Consider the following 17,625-nt stretch of genomic DNA (forward strand, 5'->3'; position numbering starts at 1 on the left):
CCGCGAGGGGTGGGCCCAACAGCGGTTCGCTCTTATTGGCTTGTGAGATTTTGATTGACAGCTCATTGAACCGGAACCCCGGAACAGAAGGTGGCGGTAGTGCGCCAATAAGCTGGATCCCAACCACTGTTAAAAATAACAAGAAGAAGACGATCGGACGCAGTTTATCAGCGGAGCTGCAAGTAGTCTAAACAAACGGTAATAAGAGTATATTAAAGAACATTATTGATAATACACGGATATTTTACACGTCAGCAGAGGAATTACAATAGTTCAAGATGAGTAATCGAGAGGCTCACGGTCCAAAGCACCAACACCATCCTCCTCGGCCGGACAATCGAGGCAGCCTGAGGTAAGTTTGTAATAACTATCAAAATAAATAGAATAATCCCACTGCAAGATTTATTCATGTGTGAAGGCTGCAACAGTTGTGTTAAACTGTATATGAATGGTATTGCATTTCTCAAAGCAGAGCAAAGATCGTTATGTAAAAGACCCATTTGTTCCATAGTCTACTTTGGCACATTTAGGCTTACAATGGATATGTGAAACGCAAAGATAATGATCTTTCTTTAATTGTGGTTAGGCAAACAATTCTATCTTTATTATTGTCCATAAAAAACAAATGTAAGATTTTAGCCTAATTCCGCTTTTTATTTTATATTACTTATCAGGACCAAAGAGTGTAATTTCTCCAGGTAGGCACTGAACCAGTTCATGTTGTTCTCTGTATATAAAATACCAATTTAAAGGGGCTTTGGTAAATTTTTAGGTTTTTTTAGTTTATGTTTTTATTAGATTTGAAATGTAACGAGTTCAGCATAGAATTCATGTTAGCTATTTCTACAAGAACAAGTGTGAGAACATATTTTGCAGCGAATGTTTAGTTTAAATCAATTTTAATTCAAATCAATTAATCTTTAATGCACGTTTACAAGAGCACTGCAAGGTTAAAATGAAGCCTTGAAAGGGGTAGTAATGTTTGCTGTTACTGGTGGGACAGAAAGCTCTCTTTGAAAAGATAACATTTTAAAGATCTTTACTTGTGTTCAGAAGATGAACCAAAGTCTTAAGGGTTTGGAACGACATGATGGTGAGTAAATGACGACAGAATTGTCTTATTTAGGCGTATTAGCAGCACTCTAAACATGCATATCTGCACCACATCTGGTGGTATTCAGCCTACCTGCCCTTAATGTAGGAATGCCACTAATTTGGTTTCCATAATACTTCACATGATGATTTACTATGGACAGACATTGCTTTTTTATAAGCTACGATTTGACCATACTTTTCTCTTTTTTTTTTTAGAATTAATTGAGCCTCTATGGTGTGATGTTTGGTCAGCTGTCTCTTGTACTATGAAGAACTGCAATGGAAGAAGAGACAGTGCTTGATTCGGCAGGTGAACTGCACATATTTTGTAAGACCAGATTTCATTTTAGAATATTTATCAAGAATTAACGTTTCATTTTTCATCTTTTATTTTTATTCATAATTCTAGCCAGGTAGATGGCATGACATTAAACTCTTAATCAACAACAACAACAACAACAAAAAAACACTGTAATAATACATCCTTCCCCCAAACTATTTTGCAAAGTCATTACTCATTATCATAGTAAGTAGCGTGCTGTCCCCTTCCCCTTAAAGCAAATGTGGTCTCAAGACTCATCCAATGCCATGTGTAAATAGGACTTATGTTACATGAGATTGGAATGACATTAACTAAATATCAGGATTTTTATTCTTGACATTCATGTACTTGCATATAGTTACTTTGGCATTATGTAATTATGTGTCCTTAGAAATGTATCAAACTAAATTTGGTTAGCATTATAACACATTGTTTCTTTTTCAGATGGTGGAGCAACTTTTTTAAGAGGAAATTGTTGACAATGTCACAGAGGATGATGGTGTGGTCGTGGTGCCAGAGATCTATTGTCCTTTGTCAGACCAAAAGCCTTTGATATCACCATTGAATGTCTAGGAGTTATACCAACAGACACTTGATGTCATCCAAAGACTGTGCTCCATTTAAATTGTAAAAGTCATTTTCAGGTTTACAAGATACAAAAGCTGGTTCACAGATGTACCTTTCCTTTAAAACTATTTCCCACCAGTAATCACAATGGAGACACATCTCTGACTGCTGGGATTCCCCTCTTATTGTGATTCATATGCATGTGCAGAGTTATTCATGGCAACACTTTATAGCGTTGTGCTGGTAATTTATCTTTATATATCATGCCTTCTCACTACATCTGTCTGCCTGTGCTTTACATATCTGAGAGTCAACGCAGATAAACATGAGGACAAATGCAATGCAAGACGTTATGCATGTTATATATCGGCATATGGATGATTAGATTAGAAACTTTTGTGTGTTTAAACATCACATGACATAGAAAATTGACTGTCCTCCATTTTCCTCCTTAGATTTAATTTGTACTTTAGACGTCAATGGGTACACTCTCATGTGTGCTTACCATCATTTATCAAAATATCTTCTCAGCAGAATAAAGAAACTTAAATAGGTTTACAACAACATGAGACTGAGTAAATAATAACAGAATTTTCATTTTTGTGTGAACTAAGTCCTTTAAGACTCTGTAAACCATTCAGATGCATGTAAAATCATTAACAACTGTTAAACAGCATCTATAAATGATAAAAAAGGACATTACTATTGGGAGAACCATTTTGTCTAGACATTTGAGTTCATTTCAACTGAAACTCTGTAAAAGTAAGCATCATGTTGCACTGCTGTTTCCATTCTTTCTTTAAATTCATTTGCTTGGCCTTCGATGCATGCATGTGTGATCAAAGTTATTATCAGTTATTTTGAAGGCGTTTTTCTCTGACAGAAGCAGGTGCCTGTCAACCACTGCATGGGACAGAAAGTGCTGCCTCGTCCTGAGTTTCGCCGTCTAGGGCAGTAAAATAAACAATAAGCATTTAATGACATCACTACATCTAGCACAAGAGTCATTCAACACTAATACTTTAAAATGTATAACTTGTTTGTAACTAATTGTTGCTTTAGAAAACCGCAAATTTACAGACAAGGTTAAGATAAGAACCCTGAAATTTTGAAGCTGGTCACCCTGTGCACGGCTAACAGCAAAAACCTCCTCAGCAGCACATCAATGAAGCTTGCAGTGGGATTATTCTATTTATTTTGATAGTTATTAAAAACTTAACTTACCTCAGGTAAGGTTGCCTCGATTGTCCGGCCGAGGAGGATGGTGTTGTTGCTCCAGACCGTGAGCCTCCCGATTACTCATCTTGAACTATTGTTATTCCTCTGCTGACGTGTAAAATATCCGTGTTTTATCATTAAATAAATATACTCTTATTACCGTTTGTTTAGACTACTTGCAGCTCCGCTGATAAACTGCGTCCGATCGTCTTCTTCTTGTTATTTTTAACAGCGGTTGGGATCCAGCTTATTGGTGCACTACTGCCACCTTCTGTTCCGGGGTTCCGGTTCAATGAGCTGTCAATCAAAATCTCACAAGCCAATAAGAGCGAACCGCTGTTAAGCCCGCCCCTCACGAGAGGTTTGTGTCAAAATGGAGAACGTAAATTTGCGAAGCGCAAACGAAAACTTGGAAAGTGAAAACGAAAACATTTGCAGCACATTCAAAACTATATTTAGTGAAAGTGAAACTTAGAAAACTATAAACAAAGAATGCAGTATATTTAAAGATGATGTTAATGTTTTTGCTAGTTAGTTGATTGTTTTTATTTTCAGATAGTTTTTTTCTTTTATCAATGTATATTTTTGTTTGTTTTTGCAAAAGTTGCGTGCGTTTAATTTGACACAAATGTAATTCCATAAAAGCCGAGGAGATACTGAGAGGAGAGTAGAAGACATTTCCACTAGTGTTTATCTCACTGATCTTCTTAAACACATTGAGAGAGAATTGTGTGTTTGCTGCTGACAAAGACTCCATTTTCATAAGCTGAGGAACAAACAACAGGAGAGAGAAGGAGAGGTGATTGAAAGTAAAAAAATTGTGCAGAATGTTTTCCATTCAATTGCACAAAATCATAAAAAAGACAAATATTTGTCAGCGAATCATCAGGATCAATCCATGATTTGTTCCGATTCTATGATATAACCCTTAAGAAGTTACTTCATCTTATAATAAAGATTAAAATAAATGAAAATGTTTATTTTCTGGTGATCTATACTAAGAAATTAAATAAAATCATAAATCTGTACCTTGGATATTCAGCAGAAATGTTTAATATTCTCTGTATGTCCTTGACTGAGTGATCTGGCTGTTTTGGGTGCCTGACTAATAAATGTTTTTAATGCAAATCTAGTTATCTTGCACTATAATTTAACCTCTTAACTGTCACACCACCATATTGAGTTGGGGGGTGTGTGAAAAGTTGATTTGCACCTTCAAATTAATATAACTCTGGCATTTTTTGGGCTAGAAGCCTAATCTTGGTCTTGTTTTAAATTTTCAAGTGAAAATATTAAACAAAAAATGTTATTTAAATTTATTTTAATAATGAAAAATAATGCAATATATATTAGTTTTATAAATAAAAATATAAAAATGTAAATGTTTCACAAAATAAATAATGTAAACATGAAGGCATAAGTCTCAAGTAGTTGTGGTCCAAATTTCAAGTTAAAATCACAAAATAATGTGATTTGTGTCACTCTTTCGGTCGTTTGATCAACAAAGGCCACTAGGTGTCAACGGTTTGTTGCATATTCTTGTCACAAATTATTAAATTACTGTCACTGCATTATTATTACTGCTAAAATGTTTTAAAATATGAAACCACATTCTTAGAGCTTTCCAATGATATATAGTTTGATACATTAATATGCATTCCTATGGGGGGGTCATGTAAAAAAAACTGTATACATTACTACATTATTTCTATCATCAGATGACCTTAAAGTATGAAAACTACATTCTGAGAGCTTTCTAGTGATATATATTTTTTCGTGATTTTTTAGGTTTAGAGTAGGGGTTAAGTGTTAGAAATATGTATAACAAATTGGGCCCACCTGTGTCCCATGATATTATGTCACTATGTCATAATTTTCCAAAAATGGTGATGATATATGAAAACTACACTCTTATAGCTTTCCAAAGATATATAGTTTGTCAATATTTTTATGCTTAGATTAGGGTATTAGTGTTATAAATATATAAAAACACTGAGGTCCCACCTATGGGCCCATGACCTTTTAGAAAATGGCTTGCACTATATAATTATTTTCCCAAATGATGATGATAAATGACAACTACTGTACACTCTTAGAGCTTTCAAATGATATATAGTTTGTCATTATTAGATTCGAATTTATATGCAAAATACTGAAGCAATAGTTGGCATCCCGCTGGCAGAACAGTGACATTTAGCAGGATTATCAATGTTTTAGGCGCACTCTTATCATAAATCAATTACTCTCCCTAAATAATTTATATTATAAAACACTGAAAATATCTGTATTCTAGAAGCTTAGAAAGATTTGATAAACATTTACATCCAAAATATTGAAGTAAAGTCAGGTGTTCCTCAGGAGAAACGGTGACAATTTTAACCTGACCTCACCCTTCAAAATTACTTCTAAGTAAAAAAAAAATGTAGTTATATATTCTCATGTTTATGAATTCTTGAATAATATACATTTCAACAGACAAAACCTGACAATGTTTTATTGTTTTTCCTCAATTTATTATAATGCTATGTTAGACAATGTTGATATGTGAGCAACAATATCTATTACACCTCAAAAAGCAAACTGTCAATTATTAAATGGGACATTTCACAAGACTTTTAAGATTCGGTCTCCAGAGTACGTATGTTAAGTTTTAGCTCAAAATACCAAATATATATTTTTTTATAGCATTAAAATTGCCACTTTGTAGGTGAGAGCAACAATTTACCATTTTGTGTGTGTCCTTTTAAATGCAAATGAGTTGATCTCTGCACTAAATGGCAGTGCTGTGGTTGGATAGTGCAGATTAAGGGGCGGTCTTATCCCCTTCTGACATCACAGGGGGAGCAAAATTTCACCTATTTTTTCACAAGCTTGCAGAGAATGGTTTAGCAAAACTAAGTTACTGGGTTGTTCTTTTTCACATTTTCTAGGTTGGGAGAAGCACTTGGGACCCAATTATAATAATAAACTTTATTTTCTAAAGCACCTTTAAATGTAGATCTCAGTGCTGAACAACAACAAATACTACACCGTATAAAATAATACAACATGCAAAAATATGAAGAGATATACAAATGAAAACAACAACAAATAAAACAACAATTTTAAAAATAAATAAATAATAGAAATGTTCAATTAAAAGCTACCCTAAAAAATAATTTTAAGGCAAGATTTAAAAATGCTAAGAGGTTTACCTTGCCTTATCTCAATAGGTAAAGAATTGGACAGTTTTGGAGCTAATGAAGTAAACGTCCTGTCACCCATCAATCTTAAACGGGTTAATGGAACAGTTTAAAGTCCAGTTTCAGATGAGCGAAGGTCACTTGGTGGAGTGTAAGGAATTAAAAGCTCAGACAAATATTGATGTGCCAACCCATGCAAAGTATTGTAAGCAAGCATCAAAATTTTTAAATCAACCCTAAAACTAACAGGAAGCAAATGTAAAGACTCCAAGACCGGAGTAATATGATCTCTCATCCTAGTTCTAGTAAAGATTTTGCAGCCGAATTTTGCACTACCTGCAATTTTTATAAGGTAGCGTTTGATGCCCCGCCAACAATGCATTACAATAATCAATCAATTATAGCACTTAGACATGGAAAAAGTCTGATTTTCATGATTTGTCCCCTTAAAATGTCTTCATTTTGCCTTTAGTTATAATCAATTCAAAATAACAATGATTAAAATATGGCTGTGAATCATTTTGGGCATGATCGTGTGAGATTTGTAAAAAAGGGTGTCAACTCTTGCACTGTATACAGTTTTGATTCAAAGCCAAAGTGTTGAACATCTGACTTGCGAAATCTCATATTCTTTATTTAAAGCATGCCAGGTTTGTCACATGGCTTGTAACAGATGCACAATGACCTACTGTACTCAAACTTTGCTTTCCCTTTAGTTCACTGCACATAAATGTGTTAAATTAAGAACTGCATGAGAAATATCACATCATTCTGGACTGATGATCATATAACTTCACATCAGCATGGCAAACAGCATTCATTTTTTGATAGATTTGGATTTGATTTTAAAAATAATGATAGGCTAAAAGTGGTTGACAGGTGAGATGTTTTATTACGCATTGGCTGCTCCCGGGCAGGGCGTACGTGTGAATTTCACAAGCTCCAACTGAACACTTAATATGGCACAGATAACAGGAATGCTCTTGATGGGAAAAAAACTATGTGGGTGTCAGCATAGCTAAGAAATTATATTGAACAAAAGAGATGCATTTACTGCACTGACATGGTTTGTGTGTGAGTTAATTCTCCTCGTAAGTCCTTATTTCCAGAAGAGACTTTCACACATATTGTAAATGTGTACTTCTGATTCAAAAGCTGCAATATAACATTTGATGTTTATTTAATGGGGGCCCAGGTGAGCAAAGATTTAAATGTTAGCATGTTTGCTGTCATTCAAGACAACTGTAGGTGCTGCTATTTAAATCTTAGTGGTGTTGAAGTTAAATCTTGTTTTTTTGTCCATCATTATCATCACCAAATAGAAAATTGATTGAAATAAACATTTCAAACCCCCATACAGCAATAAAATAAATTTCTCTGGCAAAACAAATATGTTTTAAATATATGCTAAATACACTTTAAGTAAAGCTTAATTAAATATATTTTTAATTTGAAAATGTATAAATTATAAGTGTAAAAAGTATGTATAAAATATAAAATTATAAGCATATTTTTGCTGTTGAAAATATATTTAATTTTAACCTTTTTTAAGCCTGTTATGTCAGGTTTGTAACACATCTTCCAATGCCACATGAATATAAATGCTTTAAAAGATATTTAATTAAGAAAAATGGCTTTGAAAATATTTCAGCACAATTTTTTGTATATTTTGAAATATATTTAAATGATATTTGAAAATATTAATCTCCATATGGCCAGCAAGCAATTTTGCATTGAAAAAACATCTAACAGCCATCCAATCACAGCCCAGACATCTAAAACAAGGTGAAATTTAGGCTGAGAACACATCTAAACATAACCCCCGAACTTGTGTGCACTGTTGACTTTGCTTACATGATGGAATATCAGACATATCACACGTTATTTTGACAAAAACATGTAACTAAATTCAAGTTTATTTTGGCTAGAAATGGGTTACTCATAGCCGCACTACACTCATCTAAAGGATTATTAGGAACACCATACTAATACTGTGTTTGACCTCTTTTCGCCTCCAGATCTGCCTTAATTCTATGTTGCATTGATTCAACAAGGTGCTGAAAGCATTCTTTATACATGTTGGCCCATATTGATAGGATAGCATCTTGCAGTTGATGGAGATTTGTGGGATGCACATCCAGTGCACCACATCCCAAAGATGCTCTATTGGGTTGAGATCTGGTGACTGTGGGGGCCATTTTAGTACAGTGAACTCATTGTCATGTTTACACCAAATTCTGGCTCTACCATCTGAATGTATCAACAGAAATCGAGACTCATCAGACCAGGCAACATTTTTCCAGTCTTCAACTGTTCAATTTTGGTGAGCTCGTGAAAATTATAGCCTCTTTTTCCTATTTGTAGTGGAGATGAGTGGTACTCGGTGGGGTCTTCTGCTGTTGTAGCCCATCCGCCTAAAGGTTGTGTTTGTTGTGGCTTCACAAATGCTTTGCTGCATACCTCGGTTGTAATAAGTGGTTATTTCAGTCAAAGTTGCTCTTCTATCAGCTTAAATCAGTCGGCTCATTCTCCTCTGACCTCTAGCATCAACAAGGCATTTTTGCCCACAGGACTGCCGCATACTGGATGTTTTTTCCTTTTCACACCATTCTTTGTAAACCCCAGAAATGGTTGTGCGTAAAAATTCCAGTAACTGAGCAGATTGTGAAATACTCAGACCGGCCCGTCTAGCACCAACAACCATGCCACGCTCAAAATTGCTTAAATCAACTTTCTTTCCAATTCTGACATTCAGTTCAGGAGATTGTCTTGACCAGGACCACACTCCTAAATGCATTGAAGCAACTGCCATGTGATTGGTTGATTAGATAATTGCATTAATGAGAAATAAAACAGGTGTTCCTAATAATCCTTTAGGTGAGTGTATATCAGGTCTATAGTTAACTTAAACAGTGAAATGTCGACTTTTGCTTGCTGGGAACATTCATAAGTTTTTGGTTTTTCAAGCAAACAGCCGGTCCAGCCGGTCAGATGCTTAAACACATGCATACATGACACACTTCACCTTTACAGATCAGTCTTTTTAAGTTATGGGCTTCGTTAAAATGGCAACATGAAAAATAAAAAGTAGTTTTTAAAGTGACAGTCTCCCTAAAAAACTGGGGACACCTTTACCAGCCTCACGAGGCCAAAACAAGCTTTTATACAAAGAGTTTGTATATCTGTCTACATAGAGATTATTGAAAATTATATTTGTCTGTCCATGTAATTTCTATAGGCTGTCGTGATTGGTTGATCTGTTTGCAGCTGAAGAGGGATTTGGTTCCCAGGCATGAATAGCCGTTCCAGAGCCTTCTAAATAATGGAGACTAAAGAAACTTAATGCAGCACATCAAGAGGACAGAGACATCTGTCAGGTGTGCATGTGTGCGGTCTCGCCAAACCACGGTTCTGGATCAAATACACCTTTAAATGTAACAGGATTGTTTAAAAAGATTAAAGGTAATTTACAGAAAATGCTGGAGTTACATGAATGCAAATGCTGTAAAACTTTGAAGTTACTTGTAGAGATGCATAGATATGTCTAATATATCATGTTAAAAAAATAAACACATCTAAAACAAATACACAAGCAATGCATTCCCTTACTATACAGTTATCAACAAGTACAATAGATGTTCCAGAGGTAAGTGACACCTGAAAATCATACATTTTTAATAAAGTCTGTCTCTATATGTTTCACTGCACACTTCAGATCAAATTACAATGAAACAAGTTACAGAAAACCAATGTGTCAGGTGAAATAATAAAACAGCAAACATTATTTAGGTATACTGGAGTTAGCAATGGCCCCTATAGATGGTTTCAGTACAACAACATAAACATTTTATTTTTGACAAGGTATTTGTTTTAGAGATCAGTTTAGCCACTAGCCAGACTGATAAAAGCTTCAGATTCGGGCGCGTAAAAATGAGAACATGCGTGCATCCGAAGAAACCCCCTATAGTAACTTTTTCAAACACATGAAAGTTTAACAAACTGGAAACTTATCTCTTATAAAATCAGCCAAATACAGACACATTTGCACATGTGTCATTGGGTGATCCTCACGAAAACTTGGTTTTAAAAATGTCAAGCATGAAAATGTAAAAATTGCTTAAATTTACTTTTTTTTCCCACCAGACATTGAAAAACAAAGTCTGGAGTAAATGGGAACATTAATTTAAAAACTTTTACTTGTCATTTAACACTTTTTGTAACATAATTTAAAAAATTAGTTCTAAAAAATCTCATTACCGCAACAGTCAGAAAACATCAACACTGACATATTTTCAAAATGACATGACAAACCTGAAAGAACATAATTTGGAGATTCTGCACATCTGCGTTTAAAATCAAAGTATTATGCTTCTATTAATTAAATTAACATTTAATAAGCATCTGTTGCGGTAATGATAATCAAAATGTCGTGTAAGCATTCTGACAAGACAATATTTCAAATTCACTGTAAAAAAATGATCTTACCTGGTAGCCATTTGAAGTAACTGGTCCATGTGCTTGGTCACTAAAAATCAAACTTTATTAAAATTCTGTATGTGTGCTTAAACTGTTCTCAAAAAGTGTTGCGGAAGATGAGAACACCAGGCATGGACACATCATTTTCCAAATTTTTCTTCATTATTATTATACATGAATATTCAGTAAATATTTTTTCTGTCATCTAAAGTAGTCTAGCAAAACATCCATTTATTTTTTTTCTTAATTTTTTTGTGTTAATTTAATTAAATTACAACATAACGCATTTTCAAACACAGCCGGACACATTGCGGTAATGAGAATTTCAGCAGAAAATGAGATAAAATTTCCAATTATAAATTCTTATGTTGAAATCACACATTGTGCAAGGTAGAACACAGTATTGTGTTAATTCTGATGCTTTATAATGTTACTATATTACACATTTTAAAGCTAAAATCATTAGTGCCGTGGTGTTTCAATGGTTTCGTGAGAATCACCCCATTACTGTAACACTTTCAGATGTAAAGTACAATGATCGTATTAATCAAATTCATATATTTTCATTATATTTTGTTATAGTTTATCTTGAACAAGGTTTCATTGGACATTGTCACTATCAAACATCCTCAATATCTGACCTCTTTGGTATCTGTAAAAGTACAGTGTGTGAGGTTAATGTTACATGGCCTGCGCTTCTTACAGCAACCAACAATGACGGCTCAACCATTAGCAGACCTGCCTGAAATATTCAGTAGGAAACCCATACCTGTTTCCAGGTAACCAATGCAGGGTTTTTAACCATGTCACCGTGTTTGTGCTCTTTCATCTGCTTGTTCACATCGAAATCAAGGACTCAACCAGTGAGCTTTGCATTGAAAGACAGTAGATGAAACATTGAAGAGATGCTCATTTTGATTTTGAACTAAAACTGGATGTCATCTTGTATGATCTGTTATAATCGAATGGAACAGGAATATTGAAAAAGATCAATTCGAAGGCCTGGAGATTGTTGATGGTGGAGGCTTTTTATGAAGTTTTGGTCACATTAAGGAGTTTTTGAAGGTGTCCATCATGAACCCCATGTGGAAAGTTTATAAGAGTAAAGTGATGAAGACGCTCAACCCAGACATGGAGGAAGACCCGGTGGAGGAGGTAAATCACCATACGGACTGTGAGCATGCTAACTGTGTGTGTGTTTGAAAGGTGCTAATATATTATTTTAGGTACAGATGTGTATACATTTGGTAACAGGATGTATCTTTATATGAACTCTTTAAACGTAAATGTATATGTGTTTTTTGAAAGGGTACTGCCCCAGTGAGAGCAATGGACCATTTTTTGAGCCATTTTTCATTATGTCAATAAATTAAAACTACAATCTAAAAATGTCTGGGTTATTTTTAATCTATGTTGGATAAATATTGGACAGAATACACCGATGGGTTAAAATTGACTCAATGCTGGCTTGTTTGACGCTCGTATTTTAAAAGTGTAGTATCAATTTTAAAGGTTTAATACATTATGCTTTTCCGTCTATTTCTCTAAAAGATTATATTAAATGGTAAGTGCACATGTTTTTAAATGCATGCAGTTTCAGGATGCATGCAGATATTTTAAAAACTCTTTAAATGCCTGATGGATGGGAACCTGAGCCACTTTTAAATGCCCTGTAACTGGATCTCAACCAGAGCTCGACTCGAGGATTAGAATGGCATTTCAGTGAATAAACCAGACAGATAATATACACTTGGGCGTGTTTGGACTGTTGGCAGATTCCTCACCATTCTCATCGGTCCTTCTGTCTTCTCTTATAACAGCGAAGTTTCTATAGCCTAAACAACTATAACACACAACTATAACCAACCGATGTAGACAAACCTTCACCAAAATGTGCACATGTAATTTGTTTGTACAAGTCAAGCTTTTTGCAGAGTATATTAGAGAGCAATACAAGCAAGTGTAAATACTGTACTGTGCAGTACCATGCAAACCTTCATACTGATAAGATCCTGCTTTAGTTTCACCACAAGAGGGAGACTAAATATTCATGTCACATTTTGTTTTGTCTTGGATTATTGTTTGTGTAGGTCAGTGATGTATCTGAAGATATGACAACTATCCAGGAAGACGATGGACCAAGTGCAGTGTCACAACTGGCCAAGCGAGTAAGATGGAAATAATCCTTTATTTAAAGGGGAGATTTCACAAGACTTTTTTAAGATGATAAATAAATCTTTGGTGTCTCCAGAGTACGAATGTGACCTCAAAATACCCCACAGATAATTTATTATATCATGTTAAAAGTGACACTTTGTAGGTGTGAGCAGAAATGTGCCATTTTTGGGTGTCCTTTAAAATGCAAATGAGTTGATCTCTGCACTAAATGGCAGTGCTGTGGTTGGATAGTGCAGATTATGGAGCGGTATTATCCCCTACTGACATCACAAGGGGAGCCACATTTCAGTGAGCTATTTTTTCACATGCTTGCAGAGAATGGTTTACCAAAACTAAGATAATGGGTTGATCTTTAACACATTTTCTAGGTTTGATAGAAGCACTGGGGACCCAATTATAGCACTTAAAGGTATAGCGGGAAGGGATTTTCTTGAATTTTAGAAAAGAACCACCTTCAAAAATTCAATTGCGCAACAATCCTGATTGACAACTAGGAGGACCAATAGTCTTGATGATCCATCCGGAAAACGAAAATCCTCCGCAATACCTTTAAACATGGAAAACGTCAGATTTTCATGATGTGTCCTCTTAAATTGAATGTCATTTCTGTTAGCTGAATTTTTTTATGTATGCTATTCTTCCCTAGTGGGACTCTAAATACGGCCCATGTTCTGTGCGTAGAGCATTTGTTAACTGTATTTATTTATTTATACATAATTTTGGGTAACCATGTTTTTCCTCAGATGCAGGGAGCAGGAGTAAAGGGCTGGAAAAGTGTTTCAGGGTTCTTCCATAAAGATGATGAGCACCAGCTACTGGAGGCTGAGAACCAACCGGCTGCAGATCAGTGTGTATTATAATTACATTTACAGTTACATTAAATCATTTAGCCAACATGTTTATCTAAAGTGGCTTAGAAATGAGGGAGCATTCAACATTTTGTCCTAAGAATTTCACAACTTTAAGACCCCATCTGTAAAACAATATTTGCTATTTATATGCTTTTGTCAAATTTTTTTGAAAATCACATATAATTATTGTACATCAGAAGAAAGCATAATTCATGTCAAATTGAAAACTTCATCTACAATCTTAATTATAGTCTTAACTCCATACCATCCCATACAGGAAAAACAAAATAAATAATATATTTCTCTGGCTAAAAATAGGCCTTTTAAATATATGCTAAATACATTTTGAAAGTAAATCTTAATTAAATATATTTTTTAATTTGAAAATATATTTAGTTTTAACCTTCATCAACATTATTTCAAAATGTATTTCAGTATTTCTAATTTTACAACACATACAGCAAAAAAAATATTTTTTCTGGCCAAAATATAAAAGTTTTTAGGCTAAAGTATCTAAATTTTTTAGTATATTTTTGCACTTACTAATAATGAAAATAAATGCTTTAAAATATATTTGAAAATATGAAAAAAATGCCAAATTATTTCAAAATATATTTCAGCAAAACTATTTTTGGCCATTTTTTGTATATTTTAAAAAATATTTTTTAAAGGTGCAGTGTGTAATTTTTAGAAGAATCTTTTGACAGAAATGCAAAATAATATACTATATTATCAGGGGTGTATAAAGACCTTTCATAATGAACCGTTATGTTTTTATTACCTTAGAATGAGACGTTTTATCTACATACACCGAGGGTCCCCTTACGTGGAAGTCGCCATTTTGTGCTGCCATGTTTTTTATAGAAGTCCTTAACGGACAAACCTTTTTCACAAAGTTGTCTCCGACAATGACATGTTTTTCCAGTGGTGGATACTGTTACTTTTCTATGCGTTTCAAGAGCGAGGGGTGAGCAGTGGACTGAGCCGTTGGTTGCAATTCGCAACCTCACCACTAGATGCCGCTAAAATTTACACACTGCACCTTTAAATTATATTTGATTTTTTTTTGGCCGTATGCTTGACATTTGTAATGTGATGGTGATGGCAAATGGCTCTGAGCTTGTGTTCTGGGGTTAGTTGTATACAAAATCCATTTGATGGATGAGTTCCCTACAAACATGTTAGCAGTTCAACTAACTTTAATTTACGTGATAAACAAGATTCTCCTCAGACTGTTGCTCATGAGGTGAAAGATAAATGGACGACAGACGTTTTTAGTTTAAATGTTTATAGCGCCCCCTTCAGCTACATTCAATACGCTTGTATATATGCATTATACCTCAAGCCTAAGTTTTAATAAATGTACAGAAATGTATTTCTGTATATATGGATGATACACTTAACATTTAGATATTTCCTCAAAATGTATTCAGTCTATTCCAATAACTGTATACTTCATATTTCATATTTTTATATGTGCAGTCCGCTGGCAATGAAACCAGAGGAGCCTCCGCGACCCAACAAGCGCCTCACAGGATTTTGGGATAATTTTGCGACCAAATGGCACCAGGCAGCACCGATGAGGGAAACGGAGGCAGCGGCGGCCTCGGAGACAGGAGGTGACGGCAGTCAGGAGCTGGAGAATGAGGCCGGCGGGAGAAGAGAGGATGGGGATTATCAGGCCGGGCAGGAAAGTGATGCAGGTGAGGGTGGCACCAGCATAGGCAACAGCTTCTCCAAATATGCAACACTGGGAGAAAATGAGGACACGCCCACCTTCAAGTGGAACTTTGTCACCAACAAACTGGCTGAGCTGAAGACTAAAAGCATGGCTAAGAGCAACTAGTCGATGACCAAACACTAGAGAAGGGTTCAAACCACACAGGCCACAGTGCTTTATATGAGCCTTAAGATGTATATGATGATCATATTTTACACAACTAGTTAAAAAATATTCATTTTGATTGGTCAGATTGTGATCTGTCTTGACCAGGAATGGTTAGCCTTAATTTCTTGATGGTGAAGTGTGTTATTTTATCAATGTTGAAATGCTTTCTTCAATCCCAGATATGCAGAAATATGATGTATATAACAAAAACTGTCAAATCCTAAAAAATTATGGTTCTGAAAGGGTTCTTCGCAGCAATGCAATAAAGAAACCATTTTTGGTTCACCAAAGAATATTTTAATTCAAAGGTTGTTTAAAGGACCATTTCTTTCTACCCTTTACAGCGTGAAGAACCTTTATCCACTATAAATAACATTCTTTTGTTTAACAGCCAAAAATGGTTCTTCTGTGGCATTATTTAGCACCTTTATACTCTGGGACTGTCAAAATATTGCTTTTTACACTAGTAGCCCAACAAAGCAACATCAGTTTAACTGAGTTCTGGGAGGGACTATCTGTTTGTCCAACTAATGGAAGACGGGTGGAGTCTTTTATTGTTTGGACACCTGTCATTGAAACTGCAAAGAAAAAAAACACCAGACGCTTCATCTTTAAAAGAGATAAACACATCAGGGAATTATGAGACTAAAGTATTGATGATATGTAGATGACTATGAAATAAGGATGTAGTCAAATAGCATTCATCAAAAGTTGTGTGCAAATTAGACGATAGCTAAATCAAATTAACAACCATCTTACAATAATATATTTTCACAACAGAAACTCCACATTTTTTCCTTTTTCTCAACTGGACTTGCAATGAATTGAAGGTTAAGCTCAACAATACCACATACAGTAGCAACATCATCTAGCAGAACATCCTAGCAACTAGCTTAAAGAGGCTAGAAATACCCTATCAACCTGTCAGAACACCATAACCGCCCCAGCAATACTCTAGATAACAGTCAGAACACTTAGCAACTCACTATCAATGCTCTAGAAAACCACCAGATCACCATAGCAACCAGTCAGAACACCCTAGTAACCACTTAGCAATGCTCAATAAAACCTCCAGATCACCATAGCACCCAGTCAGAACACCCTAGTAATCGCCAGTAACCACCTAGCAATGCTCTAGAAAACCACCAGATCACCATAGCAACCAGTCAGAACAACCTAGTAACCGCTCTAGTAACCACCTAGCAATGCTCTAGAAAACCACCAGATCACCATAGTAACCAGTCAGAACACCCTAGTAACCGCCCTAGTAACCACTTAGCAATGCTCTAGAAAACCACCAAAACATCCTAGAAACCAGTCAGAACACCATAGCAACCAGTCAGAGCACCCTAGTAACCGCCCTAGCAATGCTCTTGAAAATCACCAGAACACTATAGCAACCAGTCAGAACACCCTAGTAACCACTTAGCAATGCTCTAGAAAACCACCAGATCACCATAGCAACCAGTCAGAACACCCTAGTAACCACTTAGCAATGCTCTAGAAAACCACCAGATCACCATAGCAACCAGTCAGAACACCCTAGTAACCACCTAGCAATGCTCTAGACAATTACCAGAACACTATAGCAACCAGTCAGAACACCCTAGTAACCACTTAGCAATGCTCTAGAAAACCACCAGATCACCATAGCAACCAGTTAGAACACCCTAGTAACCACTTAGCAATGCTCTAGAAAACCACCAGATCACCATAGCAACCAGTCAGAACACCCTAGTAACCACCTAGCAAGTCTAGACAACTACCAGAACACTATAGCAACCAGTCAGAACACCCTAGTAACCACCTAGCAATACTCTAGAAAACCACCAGATCACCATAACAACC

At 35.3% G+C, this 17,625-nt stretch overlaps 1 protein-coding gene and 2 long non-coding RNA genes across 3 annotated transcripts; 2 read left to right on the forward strand and 1 right to left on the reverse strand.

Annotated features, from left to right (window-relative positions):
• The first annotated feature begins 309 nt into the window (after positions 1-309).
• On the forward strand, positions 310-2,115 carry LOC129422968 (uncharacterized). Its single transcript, XR_012371654.1, has 3 exons — positions 310-352; positions 1,312-1,423; positions 1,862-2,115. It is a non-coding gene; the product is annotated as an uncharacterized lncRNA (long non-coding RNA).
• A 297-nt stretch (positions 2,116-2,412) lies between these two features.
• LOC129444577 (uncharacterized) lies at positions 2,413-3,556 on the reverse strand. Its single transcript, XR_008644541.2, has 2 exons — positions 3,209-3,556; positions 2,413-2,930 (listed from the first exon to the last, which is right to left on the reverse strand). It is a non-coding gene; the product is annotated as an uncharacterized lncRNA (long non-coding RNA).
• Positions 3,557-11,472: 7,916 nt separating this feature from the next.
• On the forward strand, positions 11,473-16,849 carry LOC129448987 (uncharacterized protein C1orf232). Its single transcript, XM_055211725.2, has 4 exons — positions 11,473-12,015; positions 12,951-13,028; positions 13,782-13,885; positions 15,372-16,849. The coding sequence occupies exons 1-4, from the start codon at positions 11,935-11,937 to the stop codon at positions 15,733-15,735; spliced, it is 627 nt and encodes a 208-aa protein (XP_055067700.2). The 5' UTR covers positions 11,473-11,934; the 3' UTR covers positions 15,736-16,849.
• The last annotated feature ends 776 nt before the right edge of the window (positions 16,850-17,625 follow it).

This window comes from Misgurnus anguillicaudatus, chromosome 10 (genome assembly GCF_027580225.2).
Source record: "Misgurnus anguillicaudatus chromosome 10, ASM2758022v2, whole genome shotgun sequence".
Classification (NCBI taxonomy): Eukaryota; Metazoa; Chordata; class Actinopteri; order Cypriniformes; family Cobitidae; genus Misgurnus; species Misgurnus anguillicaudatus.

Bases quoted from the DNA above. Each gene is read 5' to 3' on its own strand.
- LOC129448987 (XM_055211725.2), top strand. From the start codon at position 11,935: ATGAACCCCATGTGGAAAGTTTATAAGAGTAAAGTGATGAAGACGCTC. The intron at 13,029-13,781 runs GTAAGATGGAAA...GTTTTTCCTCAG, and splicing joins TGTCACAACTGGCCAAGCGA to ATGCAGGGAGCAGGAGTAAA. The intron at 13,886-15,371 runs GTGTGTATTATA...TTATATGTGCAG, and splicing joins AACCAACCGGCTGCAGATCA to TCCGCTGGCAATGAAACCAG.